General features: G+C 43.0%; 1 protein-coding gene and 1 pseudogene across 1 annotated transcript in view; one reads left to right on the plus strand and one right to left on the minus strand.

Moving 5' to 3' along the window:
* Nucleotides 1-6,614: 6,614 nt before the first annotated feature.
* SYCP2L (synaptonemal complex protein 2 like) overlaps nucleotides 6,615-22,354 on the minus strand; it is a 60,877-nt gene continuing 45,137 nt past the window's right edge. The window contains exons 19-27 of the mRNA XM_087820723.1: nucleotides 21,903-21,982; nucleotides 21,677-21,746; nucleotides 14,818-14,919; nucleotides 13,712-13,818; nucleotides 12,795-12,886; nucleotides 10,506-10,605; nucleotides 10,347-10,405; nucleotides 7,832-7,894; nucleotides 6,615-6,770 (exon numbers count right to left, since the gene is read on the minus strand). Of these exons, the coding sequence (XP_087676849.1) occupies nucleotides 7,870-7,894; nucleotides 10,347-10,405; nucleotides 10,506-10,605; nucleotides 12,795-12,886; nucleotides 13,712-13,818; nucleotides 14,818-14,919; nucleotides 21,677-21,746; nucleotides 21,903-21,982 (635 nt within the window). The 3' untranslated portion in view covers nucleotides 6,615-6,770; nucleotides 7,832-7,869. The remainder of the gene's footprint in view (nucleotides 6,771-7,831; nucleotides 7,895-10,346; nucleotides 10,406-10,505; nucleotides 10,606-12,794; nucleotides 12,887-13,711; nucleotides 13,819-14,817; nucleotides 14,920-21,676; nucleotides 21,747-21,902; nucleotides 21,983-22,354) is intronic.
* LOC148092505 (small ribosomal subunit protein eS26 pseudogene) lies at nucleotides 9,005-9,342 on the plus strand (annotated as a pseudogene).

Raw genomic sequence — 22,354 nt, forward strand, 5'->3', positions numbered from 1 at the left:
TCCAGAGATGTGGCAGAGGGACAGGCAGGCGGACACACAGACAGACAGAGATACACAGAGAGAAAGTGAAATAGGGGCTGAGGGAAAGGAAGGGAACTCAAGAGTGAGAGTGGAGTACGAGAGAAGCGACAGGACCCGACATCCCGTCACCGAGGCTGTATTGTCAGCTGTTGAGAAGCCAGTTACTGAGCACTCAGTGGACACACAAGGACGTTCCCAGGAGGCAGGAATCACCAAAAGCCACTGTGAAGGCTCCCACCACGTGGACCCACAGGAGGCACTTGGTCTGATTCTAAGTTTAACAAGAGCCCACTGTCACCCACTGTCATGAGCGGGTGACTATCTGAATTTCCTGTCCTTTCAACCCTTTCAAGGTGCAGACCCAGGATGAGGTCGAGATGAGCAGTGACTTCCCCAAGATGACACACGGGACCCCCAGGCCTGTTTTGAGTGGTGATCATGGCACATCCCACCTGTTCCTGTAACTCTTCCACCTCTGTCTGTGCGTCAAATTCATGGGACACCAGCCCACAGGTGGCCTTTTGAAAGTTAAGTGTCTAATTTTTCCAAGGGACTTGGCTATCTAGTATTTTACTTTCCTATTTAATAAATTATATTATTTATTGACTTAAGGAACAGAGTGTTGTTTTAAAGTTCTCGAATGGGGGAACCCCCTGGGTGTGGCCCCTCGTAGCTCCCTCACAGCACACCTGAGCCTCTGCAGGTGAGAGGTGGTGGGAATTTAAGGAGCGTGGGGGTCAGGTTCCTGGAGGGCCTGCGGATGAACTGGCGGTTGCAGGGGGCCTGGTAACCCTCTGGAACCTTCCGTAGTAACCGTGTGTATGTGCAGTGTTTTCCTAAGGAGAGAGTTTCGCTTTCGATTCTCAAAGGTGGCCTGTGACCTCCATAAAGTTAACGGTGGTGTAGAATCAGAAGAAGACTAGGAACTGAAGTCTGGAGACAGGATTTCGGAGGTGAAAAGAGAGAACGCTGCTGCAGAGACCAATGGGTGGGGGGTGGGGGGGAAGTAGCAGGAAAAGAGGCTGTGGAACCGGGAAAAGAGCCTTTCACAAAGAAAGTGCCAGTGCCACCAGGCGCCGGAGTGTGGCCTAAGGTGAGCGCAGAGCGCAGGGCCCCGGAGGGCAGGGAGTTCACTGGTGACACTGACCAGAGCCCTTGGGGGCGGGGGGAGTGCAGTGGGCTGAGGACGGGCACACAGACACGGGGCTATTTCAAGAGTTTGCCTTTGCATGGGCGTGAGGGCACACAGCAGCAGAGCGGAGTCTGTGTGTCGGGGAGAGTTCTGTCCATGCGGGCCTCCTTAAAGAGAACTCATCTTCAGGACTCAATAGCTTAGTGTGTCTCTAAAAAGTAAGGACATTTCCTTACCCAACCACAGTACCATTTTTATATACAGCCAATTAACAAGATGTCCTTCACATCATCCAATAATCAATCCATCTGCATATTTCGAGACTGTTTTTTTTAAAAATCGTGAGTTGCAAATGGATTGGCTGAGGAGGCGTTGGGGCTGGGAGGTGGTTATAAAGAAGCCAAGGAGGGAAAACTGCAGAACAAGGTGCAGTGGGAGAGCTCAGTGGCATCTTCGAGGTGGGTTAAGGCTCGACGGATTTGGAAACCTCGGGGCAGCGTCATGAGAGCGCCTAGCCTGTGGGTGTCCACGGAGAACACCTCCACTTCCTTCACCTCCTGGACATTTTATAGGCTCGCACAGAATGCAGTTTCTGTGTCTTGCTTCTTTCTCTCAGCATGATATTTGCTAGGACCCACCAGGGCTTAGCAGGTGTGAGTGCTTGTTCCCGCTGCGTGCGCCAGTCCATTGCACTGATGCACCGTGCGCGGCTTAGCCATGCATCAGCTCATGGGCATCTGGTCTGTTGACACTTTTTTTTTAATCCTCACTTGAGGATATTTTTTTCCATTGCTTTTCAGAGAGTAGAAGGGAGGGAGGGAGGGAGAGAGAAAGAGAGAAACATCGATGTGAGAGACACATCAATTGGTTGCCTCCCGCATGAGCCCCGACCAGGCCAGGGATCAAGCCTGCAACCGTGGTACATGCCCTTGACCGGAATTGAACCTGGGACCCTTCAGTCCACGGGCTGATGCTCTAACCACTGAGCCAAATTGGCTAGGACGGTCTGTTGACACTTTCTGACCATTGTGATTTACGGCGTTATGAACATTGGTGCTAAAGTCTTTGTGTGGACATACATTTCTTTCTTCTTGGGTAGATACCTATGAGTGGAATTGTTGGGTCTAATGGTAAATTTATTTTTAACTTTTTAAGGAGTTGCCAGACTGTTTTCCAAGTGGGGGCTCAATTTTATATTCTTTCCAGCCATGTTTGAGGGTTCCAGTTTCTTTGTATTTGACAAGATCAGGTATTGTCATTCTCCCGGATTGTAGCCATTCTAGTGGGTGGGGAGGGGATTTAATTTGCATTTCCCTAATCACAGGATGTTGAGCATCTTCTCATGCTTATTGGCCATTCATTTATCTTCTTAGATGAAATGTGTATTCACATCTTTGCCCATTTACTTACCTTTTTATTTTGAAATAATTATAAATCACAGGAAGTTGCAGAACAGTAGAGAGGCTGTGTGTACTCTGCACTGTTTTTGCTCCAGAGTAACGTCTTACATAACTTTACTATGTGATCAAAAGAAGGAAACTGACATCAGTACAATCCACAGAACTTATTCAGGTTTTTATCAGTTTTACATAGACGTGTCAGGGGTTGAGCCGCATTTTATTTAAATTTCAAAGGACAGTTGTGACTCTATCTTGATACTTGAATTCATTTCCAGGGATATTCAGAATCAGAGGAGTTTCAATTCTGTGGAAATTCTAGAATTTCTCTTTCACATTTAAACAATACTCCTCTGCTTCCATATCCTAAAGTCCTTACGAGAAGCCAGTCAGCCTGTGTTTAGTTTTTCTTGTGTGCTTCCCTACTGGGCCCACAGTGTTTACTACACATTTACTCTGTGCTCATCCCTGTGAGAAAATAAATAGCACTGTCCTCAATGGTCTTATAACCTGAGGATACGGGATAAAACCAATGCAAGATTTGGTGATGACTATTTAGGTGTCAAGTGTTAACTTATGGGGTGGGGGGAGATGCTAAGCAGAACAGTATTTAAAGAAATTAAAGATCCTGGTATACTAGGGGGGCTAGGGAAGCTTCAGTGAGGAAGTGGGGCTTTGGGAAGAGGTTTGGGGTCGATTGTGGGTGGAGAGGCCCTGCAGCCAGGGCTTCTCAACCTCAGACCTTTGGGGCCAAGGAGGTTCTTTGACCTGAGGGCTGTCCTGTCATTGTAGAATGGGAAGCGGCACCCCTGGCCCCCACACACTAGATGCCAATAGCACCCATTCCCCAGTTGTGACCACCAAAATTCTCTCTGCAGGTATTTCTACACTTCCCTTGATGTCCCCAGATGAGAATCTTATACTGAGTAAAGGGAACAGCATGTGAATTGAAGGGAGAAAGACAGCTGATCACAGAGGTGAACTCTTGTGCAGGCCTCCCCATGGGCCTCCGACTTACCAATGCACAACACGCCTGCAGCATCATTTATTCTGTTTGCTGTTGATGGATATCTAAGTTGTTCCTGATTTTCACTATGGCATTGAATCCACAGTAGCCATGTTTGTACGTTTCTGCAAACTCCTGTGAGTACATCCATATAACAAATTCCTGAAAGTGGATTGCTGAGCAAAGGCCTATGCACATTCTACACTTCAATAATATTCCTAATTTTACTCCAGAGTGTGGTACACTCATGAATAACTATGAGAACCAGTGATTCTTAAAACTTAGTGTCCATGAGAATCACTGGGAGCTGGTTATATAGGCCACTGGCTTGGCCCCACCTGCCCAGAGATTTTGATTGTTAGGTTTGAGGTGAGCTCCATATATGTTTGTTTTTTCAATTTTCACACAGTAACTTTGACTTTGGAGAGGTGGAGTATACAATTCTGTGAATTTTAACATACGTAGTAGGTTTGTGTAACCACCACAATCAGTACACAGAAGAGTCCCATCATCCCAGTTAAGCTCCCTCTTGCTGTAGAGTTACAGTCACACTCTACTCCCACCTCAGACCCCTGGTGAACACCAGCCTTTCCTGTCACTGTTGACTTCTTGCGAGTGTGGATTACACAGCGCATGGCCTTCTGAGAATGGCTTTTCACTCAGAATAATGCCACTGAGGGTCATCCAGTTGTTTCCTGTATCAATAGTTCATTGTTTCTTTACTGAGCAGTTTTCCCTGGTGTGGATGTGCCGGTTTGTCAGTTCAACCACTGGAGGACATCTGGGCTGTTTGAAGTTTTGGTGATCGCCTTTTAAATGACCCTACCAAAAGATCCTGATGCAGATGATCCTCAGACATGCTTAGAGAAACGATGCCCACATTTCCCATAACAGTGGATATTGGCAATATTTTTAGTTTCTGCTGATCTGATGAGCAGAAATGCTGTCTTATTAGATTTGCATACCCCTGATCCTTGGGGAGTTGTGAATCTTTTAAAATTTTGATTAGCCGTTTGTAGTTCTTCTGTGAATTGTCTACTCAAATTCTTTGTCATTTTGAAAAATTTAGTTGTTTTGGTTTTTCATATAGACTTTAGGAGCTTTTTAATATTAAGGACTTAAAATTTTAAGTTATTGAATTTATTGGGGTACAGGTTTCAAGTATACAGCTCAATAAAGCTTCATCTCACACTGCGTGGGCCCATTTCCCCCTTCCCTTTGCCCACCTCCACCTAGCCCCCACCCCCTTTCCCCTTTCCCTCTGCCTATTACCACACTGTTGTGTCTATATATATGTCTTTTTGCTTAATCGCTTTACTTTTTTCATCCACTCCCCTAACCCCTCTCCCCTCTGACAGTTGTCTGTTCTCTGCATGTGTGAGTCTGTTTCTGTGTGTCAGTTTATTTTGTCCATTAGAGTCCACATATAAGTGAGATGATATGGTATTTTTCTTTCTCTGACTGGCTTATTTCACTTAGCATAATGTTCTCTAGGTCCATCCATGCTGTCACAAAAGGCAAGATTTCCTTTTTACGGCTGAGTGGCACTCCATTGTGTAAAAGCCTCACAGCTTTTGCATCCACTCATCTACGGATGGGCACTTGGGCTGTTTCCAGAGCTCAGCTATTGTAAATAATGCTGCTATGAACACAGGGGTGCATATATTCTTTCAAATTAGTGTTCTGGGTTTCTTTGGATAAATTCCCAGAAGTGGGATCGCTGGGTCAAAAGGCAGCTCCATTTTTAATTTTTTGAAGAAACTCCATCCTGTTTTCCACAGGGGCTGCCCCAGTCTGCATTCCCACCAGCAGTGCACTAGGGTTCCCCTTTCTCCACACCCTCACCAGCACTTGTTGCTTGATTTATTGACAGTAGCCACTCTGACAAGTACGAGGTGAGATCTCATTGTGGTTCTAATTTGCATCTCTCTGACGATTAATTTTAACTGTTTATTGTGTGTGTGTTTTTCTGTAGGCTGCTGTTACCTGTGTTTTGATCTCTTGAGGAATAATCAGAGTGGCTCATATTCACCAAAATTCCTCACTTCCTAGAACAATGGCCCTCAGATGGTATCCAGCAAAGGAACTGCATGATCTCTCTGAATGACTGAATGGACCATGTGAAACACCTACAGTCTTCCTTGCTATTGATTTATCCACTTTCTCCTGCTTGTCCAAGGGTGAAGGTTGCATGCCTAGGCACCCAAGGTGAGTGGGTGCTGGTGGCCACACCGCTGGGGTGCTGGGATCACATTACCTCAGGGCTGAAATGCCGTTGGTCCATGCTAGATGCCTGACCTGAGGGACACATGGTGAGCCTAGTGGACAGATGCAGATGGCTTGGTAGATGGATCCTGCCAGGCTGGAAGTCCCTGGCAGGCGGAGGATGGGCTGCAGGGATTGTGCCATGTTTTTGGTGGTGTTGCTGTTGTTTAGTGAGCAACTTGAGGGATTTAACAAGGAATAGAGAGAAACCAGAAGAGAGATTACTACCTGGTTCCTCTCATGACTGAGAACAAACACTGTCTAAACAGAAGCCTGATGTTTAGGGTTGTGTGAAACCTGAGCTCACCACTTCAAAAAAACAACCAAACTGAACTACAGGACCAACCAGAAGTCAGTACATCTCATTTCACTCCGTCCCGTCATCCATCCATCCATCCATCCATCCATCCATCTGACACAGTTTTTATTTTACACCTATTGTGTGCCAGGCACTCTGTCCTTTGGTTGGAATATAGATGGGGCCCAGCCTCTATTCTCATATAGTGAATCTTACATTCTAGTGGATAAACTGAACCAGAGAATATAACTACTCAATAGATAAAGCAATCCTGAGGACCTCACAGAGGAGAACTGGTCTGACTCAACTCCAAAAGCCCATGACTATAAGAGGCTAAATATCTCTCAGCGCCCCTGCCCTCAGAGCACTCCCTCCCTCAGAAAGAAGTTGTATGACCATCTCCTCTAAGGAACTGGCCAGTGTCAATCAAGCTGAACAGCACTGAAGTTCCTTCCTTTCAACAACCAGCAGAACTCCACGCCGCAATCTGGACCACACGCATTCGCAGGGCAGTTCTTTATCAGCTTTATTTCTTCTATGAATGTTTGCCTGTTGTTCCAAGTATTCGGGAGTCTCTTCTGTTAAATTGCATTTTCCTGGAAAACTGTCCGTTATTCCAGGTTCTCATCAACACTCGGATTGCATAGACATCTGAAAGTTAAAATGTTAACAAATGAGCTCTAGTTTCTGCTCCGCCCACACATGCCTCCCACCCCAAGTCTTCCCTCTCTCTCTAACTGGCATCGCCACCCATCCAGCTACCAAAAGATAGGAACCCAGGAGTCAGCCTTATCTCTCCTCCCTTTACCCCCTCCTTCCATCTGTCAGTAATGTATTAATTCTGGCTCCAAAATGGACCTGAATCTCCCTTCCTCCCCCTCTCCAATGCTCTCCAGGTGAGCTTTCCTCTGCTATTCTTTGTTTTCTCCTCTTGTGCTCTTTACTTCCCCAATCACTTCTCAACACAGTAGCTAGAATGTTTTTCTTAAAGTAAAAACCAGAGTGTATTACCCTCACCTTCAATGTCTTAGCTCAAAATCCATCCATAAGTCCCTTCACCCTCAGTATAAAATTCAAACTCCCCCCCAAGGTCAATGAGGCCTCACCTCATCGAGCCGGCCACGTTCCCAACTTCATTTCACGTAACTGGCCCCTCCCACCACTGTGAGCCAAGAACTCTGAGTTCCTCGAGGATATCAAGTTCCCCCCCACCAGTTTGGCTGCTTTAAACTGTGCACAAGTCTAGTTTCTTCCTATTCTTGAAACCCCACCTTAAATGTCACTTAGAGATACCTCTGATGACCGACCTATCTGAAATCGATACTTCGCTCTGCTACTCTTCCAAAGCACCTTGTTCGTACCCCTCAAAGCGCTCAGTAAACTTGCAATTATTTTGTTTACTTGTCTTTTTTCTGTATTCCTTCAGGGAATTTATTTTTAATGGCCGTGGGAGCATGTCTGCATGTTAACCGTTGTATTTCCAAATTTAGCACAGTGCCTGACAGCAGAGCAAGCACTCGGTTATAAATGTGTGCTGGATGAATGAATGAATGAATGAATGACCCAGATCCAAAAAGATAATAGCTTAAGATGGGAGATACTGTGGGAGAGGAGAAAGCTCAGTGAGGAGTTGTAATGTGGACAAAGTATCTTTCAGTGCTTGTTTCCCTCACTTCAGTTCGCATCTGAACAAAGCCAACCTTTGTACCTACCCCAGGAATGCAGTAATAAAACCGGGCTTTGGCTTTCCTCAGGAAGGCTGAATTGCATTAAGCCTGAAAGACATTGGTCCATCTTATTACATTCACATTAGGCAATTTAAAAAGAGGAGTATACATATATGTATATGCATATACCACAGTTATTTCATAGATGGCTATGTTATCAACGTTAGCATAGGGGGGTCAATGGCCAATCTAGGATATCAACATAGGAAATTAATATTTTGCTTGATTCTATTTTATGCAGCGTCAATACCACTAGCCTCCACATAGGCAGAGGTGTTTCACAACCACAACTCAAGTCACTGAATCGCAATCTCTTTGTAGCACTGGGCTACGGGCTGAAATAATCTAGTCTGAGAAAGGACCTCCTCATCTCCCTAGAAAAAGCCAACACTAATGTGCCAACATGACAAAGGGATAGACATTGGATACTGACCAGCTCCAGATACTGGCTCTCTGCCAAGCTAATGAGCCTCTCTAAATCTCACAGGCACTTCAAGAGCTTAGCCCAGAGCCGGGTGCCCAGTAAGAACTCAGGTGAGCTAAGAGTATCACCATCCTCTCTCATCAGCAAGCCACGGGGGGGTTTCCTTGGGTGTTTGGAAGAAAGGAGTGCAAATGCAAAGCCCGGAGGGATGTATATTTAGAAGCAATTTTGTTCTTTAAATTAGCGGTTCTCAAAGTGTGAACATTTGGAACCCTAAAAGGACCCCTCTTTCCTTGGGGACCCCTAAGGAAACTAAGCTTCCAAAGGTTCCATGAGGTCAGAATGTATTTTGGCAAATGGTGACAATACCAAGACATTATTTGCTTTTTTTATTCTTACTCTCTCACAATATACAGTTGAATTTTCCAGAGGCTGTGGTATCACAACAGACTGAATTCAGAAGCAGACTTGAGCATGCAGCTGTCTTCTATTAAGCCAGACATTAGAGATTTGCAAAAACATGAAAAAGTGCTACTCTTTTCACGTTTCCTGTTTTGAAAAGTCTGATTATTGTTCATAGAAATCTGTTACTTACATCAATCAGTATATAGATTTATTTGATATTTTAAAATAAATATATGTTTTAAATCCCAGTCTCACTCTTTAATGTGGAAAATTTTCACAGATATAACCCATAAATCAAAAGCTCTTTGGGAATCGTCAATAAATTTTAAATGTTTAAGCAGCTCTTGGGTCCTCGCTTCCAAGATGTGAGAAGTAAAAATAGAAGGCACAACGGTCATGCCAAAAAAGACCTGGCCAGGTACACCCCACTCCCTGCACCCATTGTGACTGATGCATGCCCAAGGACAAGGCCATTAAGAAGTTCTGCATTCGAAACACAGCAGCAGCAGCCACAGCCAACCGAGACATTTCCAAAGCCAGTATCTTCAGGGCCTAAGCGCTCCCCAAGCTGTCTGCAAAACTACAGCACTGTGTGAGCTGTGCCATTCACAGCAAGGTGCTCAGGAACCCTCCTGAAGCCCGGAAGGACCCAACACCCCCACCCTGATTTAGACCTGCGGGGGCTGCCCCACAACCCCCACCAGAGCCCATATAAAGAGCTAAGTCCTTAAGGAATAAAGAAAAGTTCTCTGGAAAAAAACAAAATGCCATTTTAAGTTAAAGAGGTCCTAATTCCAAAAAGTTTGAGAACCATTCACAGCCTGGGGTACTCAGTGAAAAGCATATCCCCTTTAATTACATAAGTGGGCACATGGAGGGAGACGTGTGTGGGAAAGAATTGTGAAAATCTGTAGTCCATCCTGTCATTATTAATTGTGTTAAATGGAATACCAGAGGAAGGGTATCCCAAATTTCAGAAGTGTTGCTTGAAATACATGGTGCAAACAGAAAACTACCCATCCTAAGCCATCTGACCTAGATTTCTGTGACAGAAACTGATTCTCAACTGGCAGATACAGCTTCGGCCACTGTAAGTTAACACGGAGATTCCCTTGATTGTCAAGCCGGAAGGAAACACGAGGATCCCTTCCAGGGCCCACGCAGGGGCACAAAGGGCCCTGCTCCGCACTACCCCACGCAGTATACTCAGGGAGTGGGGGGGGGCTCCAGATGGACAGAGGCGGCTCCCGCAGACTGGGAGGTGGGATAAACCCACTTGTCATATATGTGTGTGTTCTGGATAGAATCTATTGTGTCATAACACAATTCAATATATAAGCGAAAATTAACTGTTTACTAACAAATCTCAATACTTTGCTCAAAATGTACTCGTTTTAATTTTTTAAAATATTGCTCAAAAATAAATCAACTTGGATCAAAAACAGTGACATTTGGATGACCCTGTTTCTGCTTTTCAAAATCTGCACCTCTAGGTGGATGTCCGAAGCCAGGCTCTGCTCAGGGAGTGCTTCAGAGCAGCTGGTTTAACAGGAAGCAGCTACTTGGCTCCTTGTGTGAAGTTTTAGCAAGATCAACCCCCACAGTCTAGCCAAAGCGCTACCTCACACTTCAACTACAATACTTCTAGGAAGAATACATTTTAAAAAATACCTCAGCATTTGCAGATCGCAGAATGATTTCAGATCATCAGCCTGTTTCCCCAAAAATTCCTGAAATTGAACAAAAGGTGTGCTGAAGCACTGAGCTGTTATTCTACCCTGAACAGATTCTCGTAAGTCACAGAGAACGTTGTAAACAAAAAGAACTTACCACAATGTCCTTCTCAAGGTGTTTCAGAGCCTGAATATCCTTCTCAAGGCTGGTCAGCTCTTGAAGAACAAAACTGTTAAACTTCTCGAGTTTATTCAGTCTGAGAAATGTAAAAGCAACACATTTCATTGGGAAGGCTTGGCTGTGACAAAAGACGCTCATAGTTGATTTTCTTACTGCAAGGACACTTCTTGTCCCCCAGGTATCTGTTGTGTTAAGAATACACTTCTCTCTTCCCTCCCCTCCCCTCCTTGCCTGACCAACCTGAAACTTAACTATGCCAAATTTGATTTAGTCTTTCAACAGAAGCCCGGAGGAAGCTGGCATTTCAAATCATACTTTGTAGAGCAAGGAGAGAGGACCCCAAGGAAAGGGGGCCGACCTCAGACCCGGGCCAGCAGCCACTATACCATGGACCACGGCTCCCCGAGCTTCCTGCCTTCCACCCGCTCCCTGTTTTCTTACGTAAGCTGGCTCGCAAAGCTGGCGTTGGCTCACAGGCCTTTTTCCCATCTCTAGGCTTATTTCTGAAATTTCTAACAGTCGCTATTCTGTGTCAAACCACCACATAAACTACCTATTTGTTCAATTGCTTCGCGTCTGCCTTCCCATCAGGCTGGAAGCCCCAGGAAGGCAGGACACTCGGAAGCTTGCTCCGCGCACTCGCCCGGCTGAGCACTGCTGGAGCACTCGCTGAACAACACAGTGAGCAAATGCACGCCCCCTAGGAGACCATGGAAGTGCCACGAGCCCAAAGTCCTTCACAGGCTTGTTTTTTGGGGGGGTTTTGTTCTTAATGCATACATTTTTTTTATGTTTTATTTATCTTTATTATTGAAAGTATTACAGATGTCTCCCCCTCCCCCCCAGTGACCCCCTTCACCCTGGACCATGCCTCATGGACTTGTTTTGAGAATCACATGACAGTACCTGCATAAATATTTGGAAAAAATTGTAAGTTTCTATTCACATTGTGTATTCTGCCCTAAGGAACTTTCTACTTCCTTCAATTAAGCAAACGGACCTGCCTGCGTGGCTTTCTGCTCCACCTTCCTTTATGGCCATTCTCTCCAACAGGAACAACCTCTATACTCCCTTCCTTTACTTAATTCAAATCTTTATTTCCAGAACCTCACTCCAGAAGCACTCCCCCTGTGATCACCCTGGGTCAACTCCAATCTCTGCAGAAACCCATCTCTCCACTCGCCTTTCTTGCCCCTCACATCTGTCTGAAACCTCAACACCTTTCCACTTCTTGCTACATGGTGACAGGGGTGTGTTTGCATGAGTGTGCATGCGTGTGCATGTGTGTGTAGTATTTTTTATTGTGGCAAACTATACATAACATAAAATTTACCCTTTTAACCATTTTAAGTGTACAATTCAGTAGCGTTAAGGACATTCACAGTGTTATGCAACCATCATCCAGAACTTCCCCCCATCCCAAACAGAAACCCCATGCTAACTAAACAATAACTACCTGTTTCCCACTCTCCCAACCGCTGGTAACCTCTATTCCACCTTCTGTCCCTATGAATTTGCCTATTCTAGGTACCTCATATAAGCAGAATCATACAATAATTGTCCTTTTATATATTTCACTTAGCACAATGTCCTCAAGATTCATCTATGTTGTAGCTTATATCAGAATTCCAGTCCGGTTTTTTGGGGTGTTTTTTGTTAATCTTCACCCAAGAATATTTTTTCCATTGATTTTTAGAGAGAGTGGAAAGGAAGGAGAGAGGGAGGGAGAGAGACAGAGACACACTGATGTGAGAGAGAAACATTGATTGGTTGCCTCCTGCATACACCCCAGCAGGGGTGGGGAATCTGCAACCCAGGTACACGTTCTTGACCGGGAATCGAACCTGCAACCCTTCAGTGCACAGGCTGGCACTCTAACCACTGAGCCTCATTGGCCAGGATGCAGAACTCCATTCCTTTTTAAGGTTGAATAATATCCCACTGTATGTCTGTACCACATATCATTTATCCAGCATTTTTACATATATACCCATGCTTGCCCTGTCTTCACAACTGGGTTATGAATATTTTAAGATTAATATTTTAGAATCATATAATGGTAGACCATAAAGAGGCTTAAGGAGGGCCTTTAGTTCAACCCCTCATCTTACGAGTGAAGGCCCAGACACCTGGAAGAGTTAAGCAATGCATCAAACCTCACATCCGCCCAAGCTCCAGCTCCTCGTTACCCAGCACAGCGGTCATGAGACAAGTGTTTGTGAGCAATCACACTTTTATGAACTTGCTCTGAAAGCCACTACTTACCTGCAGTGATGTATCTGGTTTAAAAGCTGTATTAGGCAATTCGGTGCTTGCTTTGCATATTTAGAATAAAGTGCACTCCTTCTGTACCTAAGCTAAACCATAACAACAATAAAAGAAGATCACATTTGGGTTAACCATAACTACACAAACTGCACACAACATTCCTAGCAAACGTTACTGAGCTGTGGTGCGGTGCCATGCTACACACCTCCCATGTACCCCAGGGCCGGCAGAATAAAGAACAGTGAGGTCAACGAGAAACACCTGCGTTCATACTATTGCTACACATACTGGATGTCATGCACCAGTTTCCATTATAAACTAGCTTACAGTGGTGTCGTAGAAAATAAGACTTTGGAGATCTTCCAACTTAGTTAAATGAATGTATGTTAGGGTAAGACCATTCTCTCAAATAAGCTATTTAATAACTCCAGGGATATACAAAAATAGGGCAAAAAGGAGGGAACTGAAATGGTTCTAAAGCTGATCTGGTAGATAGAGCTCTGGGACGGCCTACATGTGCAGCGTCACAAAGGTAAGCCAGCACCCTGCTGAACACCCCCCACAGCCTAACACCACCTTGCCCCACACACCTCCCTTCTCCACACCCTCCTTCTCGCCCTCCTCCTGTCTATCACTGTGACCAAATCATTGCTTCCTGGGAGTTCAGGTGTCTGGGAATGCCATCAATGACACCAAACCGTGAGTCCCATTTCCAATAGTCCTTCCCATCCCACAGTGGCAAAGGAACATGAAACAGGTGCCTTATAAATATGAACCACAATTCGCAGAGGCTCTGGAGTCAGTGACCGCAGCTAAGACAAGCCTACCTCCCCCAAAGATGCAGGAATACTTGCACATGTGAAAGACGGTGTATTCATAAATAATATGAGCTCTTCCTTGTTCAGGACCATTACCTCATAATTTTTTTTCAGTTCTCTAGTGAAGTTCTCAAAGGTTGTGATAACAGCAGAGCTCTTCAAGGTCTCTGGCACAACCGCCAGGGATGAAGTAGAAATGTCTTCTGAACAATAAAAGCAGAACATTCAGTAAAGTTAACAAAGTGCTCGAAGTAGATGTGCTCAGTCCATGAGCTGCCCGGAGAAGGGACAGTCAGGCAGAGCACAAATCCGACCCATGAAGCCCCACGGCCACCTGGCTGTGACTGCAGCGGGCTGACTCTGGCTGAGGCCCACGGGGCCAACTCAAGCCAAGAGTCCTTGCAGCAGGCGCTACATGTTGCTTCCCAGCAAACCGCCCTCTCTGGGAAGTGCCCGTTTCAGCCAAACTTCCCCAGCACTTTAAATCAGTGCTGGGGTGTTGTAAGAAGTGATGGGTAGAGCATTTCTATAAGGGAAACGCTGGCCTAACAACTTCTGCATTCCAGGAGATTCATGAGGGCACAGGAGGGGCCAGGTACTGTTCTGAGGGATTTGCATGTGTCAACTCTTTTAATCCTCATAAAAACCATGGGAAGTAAGTACTGCTATTGCCCACACTGAACAGAGATATCAAATAACCTGTGCAAGCTCACACCAACTGCTTCAGGAGGAAGCCAGGCTGCCTGGCTCTTCACCACCCTCTGTACCTCCAATTTTGCCTTGTTGGAGCCTTTTGTTTCAAAATATAGTGGCATCACTCATCCAGAAGGCCATCCCCACAAGTGCAGATGTTTCAGATCATTCTCCTTCACTGGTATAGAGTGAATGTATACAACACAGAAATTTAGTTAACTTTCAACTAAAGCAGAGACCTGTAAGTTCAGGAACCCTTAGGCCCTGAACATTGCTATAAAGAAGAGTTAAGAGGCAGAAATCTAAAGGCTTAGCAGGAGATGTGCCTGCTTTTATCTGTAAAATGCGCAACAATTTACTTGTCTCTGAAAGGACAGAACACTTAGTTTTTAGGGCTCTGCAGCTTCTGTGATCTTTAGACTATAACTCTCTGTAATTCGTGTTGGTACATTCTGTGCTTACATTTGTCACACTCTTGCTTGACTGGCTGGCTGGGTGCATGCTGTTACCTGCCAAGTCTGTTTCTTCTATCACTGAGGAAAGGGATCCCGGAGCATCATCTTCGTCCAATTTTGACTGTTTCCACTTAGCAGAACTACTCTCTGACATGTCTAAAGGGAAGCATAGCATGTTAATAACCACATGCACACACATTTATTTTGTCCCAAGTTTATCTGGTCTTCTTTTCGCCAGTTAATATCTAACCCTGACAAGCAGCAAGTGAAACTTGTTACCTGGTACTAATCACTTAGCATGTGGCACATTCAACAAGAATCAAAGCTCTGAGTCTACTGATGCCTAAAAAAGGCACATGAGAACAGGCTTTGATGAGCTCTGTAACATTTAGGAACACTCTGCTTGGCAAGGTACAGACTGACTGAAACAAAAAGCAGTAATGACTCACATCAGAAACATTCCTCTACCCCAGGCCCCATGAAACAAACAAACAAACAAAACAAAACAAAACAAAACAAAAACACTTCCCCAGCTCCAGGCAAAACTGCAAAGTAGCAAGGTTTCCAGGCACATGGGCTTTGGAAGCTCATCTGATCACCTTGCGGAGTGCGCCACCTGCTGGTAACACTGGAGCTTCAGGGTTGTACTGAGGCCTACTGTATAAATGAGGTCACTGGCTCCTCACTAGCTCAAGTGACTTTGAGAGCCTCAGTTCATGAGATTTAAATATAGATTCTCGGGAAGAGATTCATCGAAGAACTTACATGCATAAAAGGCATAGCCCATGGACACACAGACAATAGTGTGGTGAAGTCCTGGGGTAAGGCGGGGGCTGGATGAAGGGGAGACGTGGGTGGGGAAATAGGGGACATCTGTAATACTGACAATAATAAAAAATAAACTTAAAAATATATATGTATAGGTTCTCTTTTCCATTTGGCATTTGCTAAATATTTCCTATTCTCATGTTCACTCTCACCCCATCCAGGCCCTCCTGATCTTATCAAAGGCAGCACCATTGTCAACAGTGCACTAGTGTTCAGCCTGACTCCTGCTTTTCTTTACCATCTACTTCTCTCCCATCACCAAGGCCTGAGGTCCTGCCTGTAGAATGAACCCGTATCTCTTTCTGCATTCCCACGCCGAGACTGTCCACACCTGCGTTCCCACACAATGACCCTGGAGGATCTCATCAGTCCCATACCTTGCACTGTCATCTCCCAAACACCGCTCTTGCCTGAGCTCTCGTAAGCAGCAAGCTTCTGTCTCTAATTGCCTACCCGACATCTCCACCTTGAACCCATGCTGTCTGTTCCTGCTCCCCCTAACCAGTCTTTCCTCCCCACCATACGCTTAGCCCCTACACTAAGTCATGTTAGTGAAGTCATCTGCTTCCCCCTCTCTCCTCACATAGCCAGCTAGTCACTATTGGTTTTCCCTCTGAAAGTTCTAGAATCCAATTTCATTAATTTGCTTAATAAACACTTGAATGTTACTATGTGCAAGGAGTTGTACAATATGGTAGGCAGACAGTAGAGAAGCCAAGAGGCAAGTGTCTCTTTCTCCACTCTGCTCCTCTACCCTGGTCTCCTTGGGGTTCCTCAGACACCCCAGACACATTCTCACCTAGTGGCCTTCGCACTTGCTGTTCCTCTAACTTGAGCCCTTTTCCCCACATATCTGCACTAAGGTTTCCTTTGGCCATACAACCTAAAATTTCAGTACCCCCCTAACTTCTAACCCTCTTTCCTAAATAATTTTTTCTTAGCCTTTATCACAACATAACATTTTAATACAACCTCCCAGCTTTTAAGCCCCTTCCTTGATTTTTTTTCTTAGCCTCTACCACAATATGATATATACAAGTATTACTTTTCTTGTGTATTATGTCTCCCCCAGTAGAAGGTAAGCTCCAATGAGGTCAGGCATTTTGTCTGTTTTGTTCTCTAGAATATCATGTAGAAACGTGCCTCACACATAGCAGATACTCAGTAGACATTCACAGAACAAAGGAAGGAATGAATGCTGCAGAATATCCAAGTTTCTACAAAATAAGACATAAGACATCTTAACTTCAGTCAAGATGGTGGCGTAGGTAAGCACAGTACTCATATCCTCCCGCACCACATCAAAATTACAACCGAACTACAGAAATGAGGAGATGCTGGCCAAAGGGTACAAACTTATAGTTATAAAATGAATGTTATATGTCAATTATATTTCAACAAACCTGGGGGGAAAATCCACGAAAGCATAGAAAAGGCTCTCCAGGTCTATCAAAACAAATAAACAAGCAAACATATTACAATGTTTACCTGTTGGATGGGTAGATATGACACTGGGGAATATGCACAAAAGAGAGGAAACAAGGAATCCTTTGAGCTCTCAAACAAAAAGTCCAATTCACTTGGAAAGGAAAAAAATTCAACCCTGGGACACAGTGGAACACTACAAAGTCCTGACAAATAACTAAGTCAAAAATGTATACCCAATCAAGCTGCCTAAATTAAAAGTTACAATCAAATATGTTTGAAAATAAAACAGACCATATGGTGAAATAATTTGTAAAACCTCAAAAAAGCAACATCACATATTATAGTCACAGAACTAAGACAATCATGTGCCATATCAATAAAAATAGGGTTAACTCGCCTGAAGAAAAATATCTTCAGATTATATCATACAGCAAAACCTATACTATACTATATACAAAAAAAATACCTAATACAAAATGATTTATAAAGGTTGAAAATAAAAACACAGACAATAGTTTGGCTGGTAAGTGGATACAAAAAGAAAGCAAAAATGACATAACTAGATGAAGTAGAATCTGGCCAAAGAGCAATAAATCAGCAAAGAACAACAAAAAGGGTAAAGAAGCAATCACTTCATCCTAGGTTTCAATGAATTATCATAAATAGTTTCTAAGGAAAATGAGAAGCTGCAAATAAATAAATAGCTGATTAAGCACACAAAGAAACAATGTACCATGAGCTGGTAGCAGCAGAATCAGAGAGCAGAAAGATATTCATGAAAACTTCAGATACTCATTACCAAAAACACCCACTCTTTTTAAAGAAATAAAATCAAACTTAAAAATATTAGCAGGGAACACAGCACTATATAAAATGACCTAGAAGATCTGTAGCGAACCAAACGTTTTCTGGAAACAAAAGATTCAATAATAAACATTTCATGATAGAGTCAATAGCAGATCAGATACAGGTGAAAGAGTAGTAGTGAACTGGAAGATTGGGCCAATTAAATTATCCAGTATGCAAATAGAGAAAAGAAATAAAAAATATGTGAGAGTACTTAAGAAACATAGATCACAGAATGAGAGAATATCATGTATCTAACTGGAGTTTTAGAAGGAAAAAGGAAAAATGAACCAGAAACAATATTTGAGGAAATAATGAGTGAGACTCTTCCAGAACTGATAAAATACACTATTTCATATATTCAAGATGCCCTGCAAATACCATGCAGGATACAATGAAAAGAGACCACAGTTAGATAAATTTTAATAAATGGAAATTACTAATGATAAATAGAAATAACCTTACAAGTATTCAGTGGCAGGAAAGAAGGGACAAATTACCTTCCAAGGGTGACTGTTAGAGTAACAACTGGATTTTCATCAGCAAGAAGAGACATTAAAAGGCAGTGGAATAATTTCTTTGATGTACTGAAACAAAAAGTTATGCCAACCTACATTCTACACCCAGTGAAAATTTGTTCAAGAGTAAGGGTGAAACAGGCATTTTCATACAAGCTAAAACTGAGGAAGTTCCCACTAGCAGACCTTCACCAAAGTTGTATCACAGACAGAAAGAAAGGGGTCTCACATGCAAAGTGTGAGAAACAAGAAGAATGTGGCAAAGTGGTAAATTTGTGGGAATATAAAAACATAAATGACTACATAAAACATGCCTTCACTTTTTAAATTAAATTAAATTAAAGAACACCACCACATAATGTGGTTGGGGTAGGATAATGGAATTCAGGAGTCTTAAGGTCCTATACAATCTAAGAGGAAAATAATATTATTGATTAAAGTGGAATTTGAAAATTTATGCATGTTATAATTTCTAGGTTAACAGATGAAAAAAAAAAAAAAAAAAGAAGAAGAAAAAAAAAAACCACCCAGAGTACAGAACTACAAATGAGTAGAAGAGGAAATGGAATGAGAAAAAATACTTAAGCAAAATAAAAATACAAGAAAGAAAATCAAAATGGTTGGGTCATATAGAAAACACAAAATAAATTGGTAACAAATCCAAATGTAGCAGTAATTACATTACATGTAAATGGACAAAATACTCCAGTTTGAAGACAAATACTATGATATGAGGGGTCAGGGAATCCAACTATAGGCTATTTACAAGTGTTATCTATAACGTTAAAATCTATACGTTAAACATAAAAGGATGAAAAATTATACTAAGTCAATTCTAAAAGAAATATCAGATTCAGACAAAAACATTATTGGAGATAAAGGGGCTCACTTCACAATGATAAAAGTTTCAATATACCATAAGGATAAACTATTTTATTTATAAGCACCTGAAGACATTCTTATTTAATGAGTCAAAATTGAACAGAATCAAAAGAGAACACTGGCAAGTTCACAATCATAATGATTGGGTTTAACACACTACTCTCACCAACTGATAGGAGACTGAAAATAATTAGTAAGAATGTAAAATACTTGAAGAACATAAAGAACAGTGACCTAATGGATATACATATGTAGAGATGATTCACCCAATGATTGTTGAATATACTCTTAACCACATACTAACCTTTAAAAAATCTGACATATATTGGATCATAAAGTACATCTCGAAATTCCAGAGGATGTAATCATACCAACTATTCGCTAGCCACAGGCAATCAAACTAGAAAACAGCAACAAAAAGAGCTAGAAAAATACCACACCACTGAGAATTAAGATATACACTTCTTTTCTTCAAAAGAAAAAACCAGAAAACATTTCAAAATAAGTAATAACAAATATATATTACAACGTGTGGGATTCGCCTATAGCAGTCCTTAGAAATGTACAGCATTCAATGTCCATAACAGGGGAAACAGTATATGAGAATATCTTTGACTTCAGATAGGAAAGAATTTCTCCCATAGAGAAAAGATTAATAATTTCCAATTCATTAAAGTTTAAAACTTTCCTTTTTTGAAAAGGAAGTCATAAAGACAAACACGAACAGCATCATACAGAGAAGTGCAAACCACAAAGTGGAAGAAGATATTTACAAGACATACAACCAAGTCCGGTCTATATGAAGAACTCCTAGAAATTTATATAAAAAGACAATCCTATTGACAAGTCGGCATGACATTTTAGACATTACACAAAAAAGGAAATTCAAAGGGCTAGTAAACATATGAAATGCTGCTTAACTTTTATCAGGGATATTAAAATTAGAACTTCAATGTAGACATGCACACACACACACACATCGAAAATTTTAAATACCAAGCGTTGGCAAGAATGTGTAGCAACAGGACTCTCACACACAGCTGGCGGGAAAGCACACTGACACGACCACTTTGGGAAAACAGTTTGCTACAGCTAAAACTGGTAAAGATATGTATGCTCCAGGGCCCAGCAATTCTATTTCTAAAAACATACCTAATATTTTTCTCTACCTGCATGATGAAATGTGCATGAGTCTTTAAACTGGCATTATTTCCAACAACTAAAACTGCAAACAAGTCAAAGACCCCATGGGATGCATAAATACATAATGGTATTTTCACGTAACCGAACGCTACGTACGGTGTGAGGACAATGAATATACTTCACTCACATGCAACAGCAGTAAATGGATCTTACAAGTGATTCAGAGCAAAAGAAACAGGCCACACCAGATAGTCACAGCATGATGCCGTTTGTTTACATTTCAAATCAAATATAAACTACGTATTATTTAGGGATGCACACACACACAAAAGTAAAATTAACGAAAGGGAAAAGCGACAGAAGCGTTTCCACAGCTCAGGGCTGTTGTGGCCTCTGTGAGGGACAGAGGGGACGAACAGGGCATGGGCCTGTGTGCAAGGGTCCCAAGCCAGTGACAATTTTCTGGTTCTCATTCTGAGTTGCAGACACGGTCACCTTATGATCGCTCTTTAAACCACATGCATGTCTTTTTTCTCTTCTGAATATGGTATTCTTCACAATGTAAAAGTGAAAAAAGCAAAAGCGGTGGAATCTAACACAAAACGAAGCTTCATGGACTGCTATGAGGGCGGAAGGGGTGGGGATGGTGTGGGGTGGAGCGAACCAAGATTTGGAAAAAGTAATGTTTCTTAAACTGGTGGTTCGCAGATGTTTGCTGTATTGATACGCTAAATATCCTGAACACAGTTCAAACTATTGGAATCTCCCTACTATTTAACTTAAAATGTGAAGAAAAAACAAACAGTTCACAAACACCCTAAAAGAGTGGTTAGTTAGGCGCTCTACCAATTCAGCACATGGTGAGCTGGCCAGGAAACCTTCCTATCACTGTTACCATGAGAAATGAATTCAGAAGTTTTAATACCTTGGCTACATGACCTTTTGAAACACTGCTGATAAACTGTAAGTGCCCCCACTAAGCCCTTCTGTAAGGCCGAAGAGGAGGGGTGCTGGTTGGCAGGATCCAGGACTCCAAGCTATATGCTTCTTGACACAGGCCGTTCTCGTTCCTGAGTGAAGCCCCCTGCCCCTCTCCTTGACCTTCACACACGTTGGGAGCTAGTGTGCAGATCACACTGCGCTCTCCAAGGCCTGGCAGCCGGCCCTCGGTAAAGTGATTTTATCTGTTGCAATTTGAGTAACAGCCCAGCCGCCAAAATCAGATCAATTTTGCTGTATTCTACAAAAAGAGTTTAGAATTCTCTCACCTCTGTCTTCCAGGTTTCCCAGTTTACGCCTGAGGTTAGCACTTTTCATCAGTGAGTCTTGGTTCACAGACTTGAAAAACAACAAGAAGGCCACAAGTATATGTATTTATGTCAAATAAAATGCAAATGATGTTACATCACCCCTCAAGCGGAACAAGCCAGTACATTAGGCAAATATAACATTAATTCTGGAAAACCCGGTGAAAATTCAACAATTAAACTGTACCTCAGACGCATGCTCTTCAGCTTCTGAGCGCTGCAATGAAGACGGGCTGCTCTGGGGGCGGGGGCTCTGAAGTTCCAAGTCTTAGAACAGATTCGAGGGAATGAGCACACTAAGCAGCAGCCCCAGGCACTAACATTTCACCATCCCTCTGCAAGTAAATCCCACCATCAAAAGCAAAGGGGACACAGGACTGACTGAAACAAAAACCAACGACTGGCTCCTTTGTGGCACGTATGGAAGGCTACTGGGTTTGCAGCCCTGTAGATAAAATGAATGGCCAGTTCCCTCCATGAGATCAGCACCTTTCATAGTGTCCATCTGGCCCCAAATTCATGGGCCAGGATTCTACTGCCTCCACCTTGTGGTCCCTGCATCTCCTTCTCTCTTCGTTCCACTCCCCTATTCCCTCTTACTCTCTTCTGCTAATTTTCCTCTCTCCTTGTTTCTTTTCT

The sequence above is a fragment of the Miniopterus natalensis genome, chromosome 9 (genome assembly GCF_054644295.1).
Source record: "Miniopterus natalensis isolate mMinNat1 chromosome 9, mMinNat1.hap1, whole genome shotgun sequence".
Classification (NCBI taxonomy): domain Eukaryota; kingdom Metazoa; phylum Chordata; class Mammalia; order Chiroptera; family Miniopteridae; genus Miniopterus; species Miniopterus natalensis.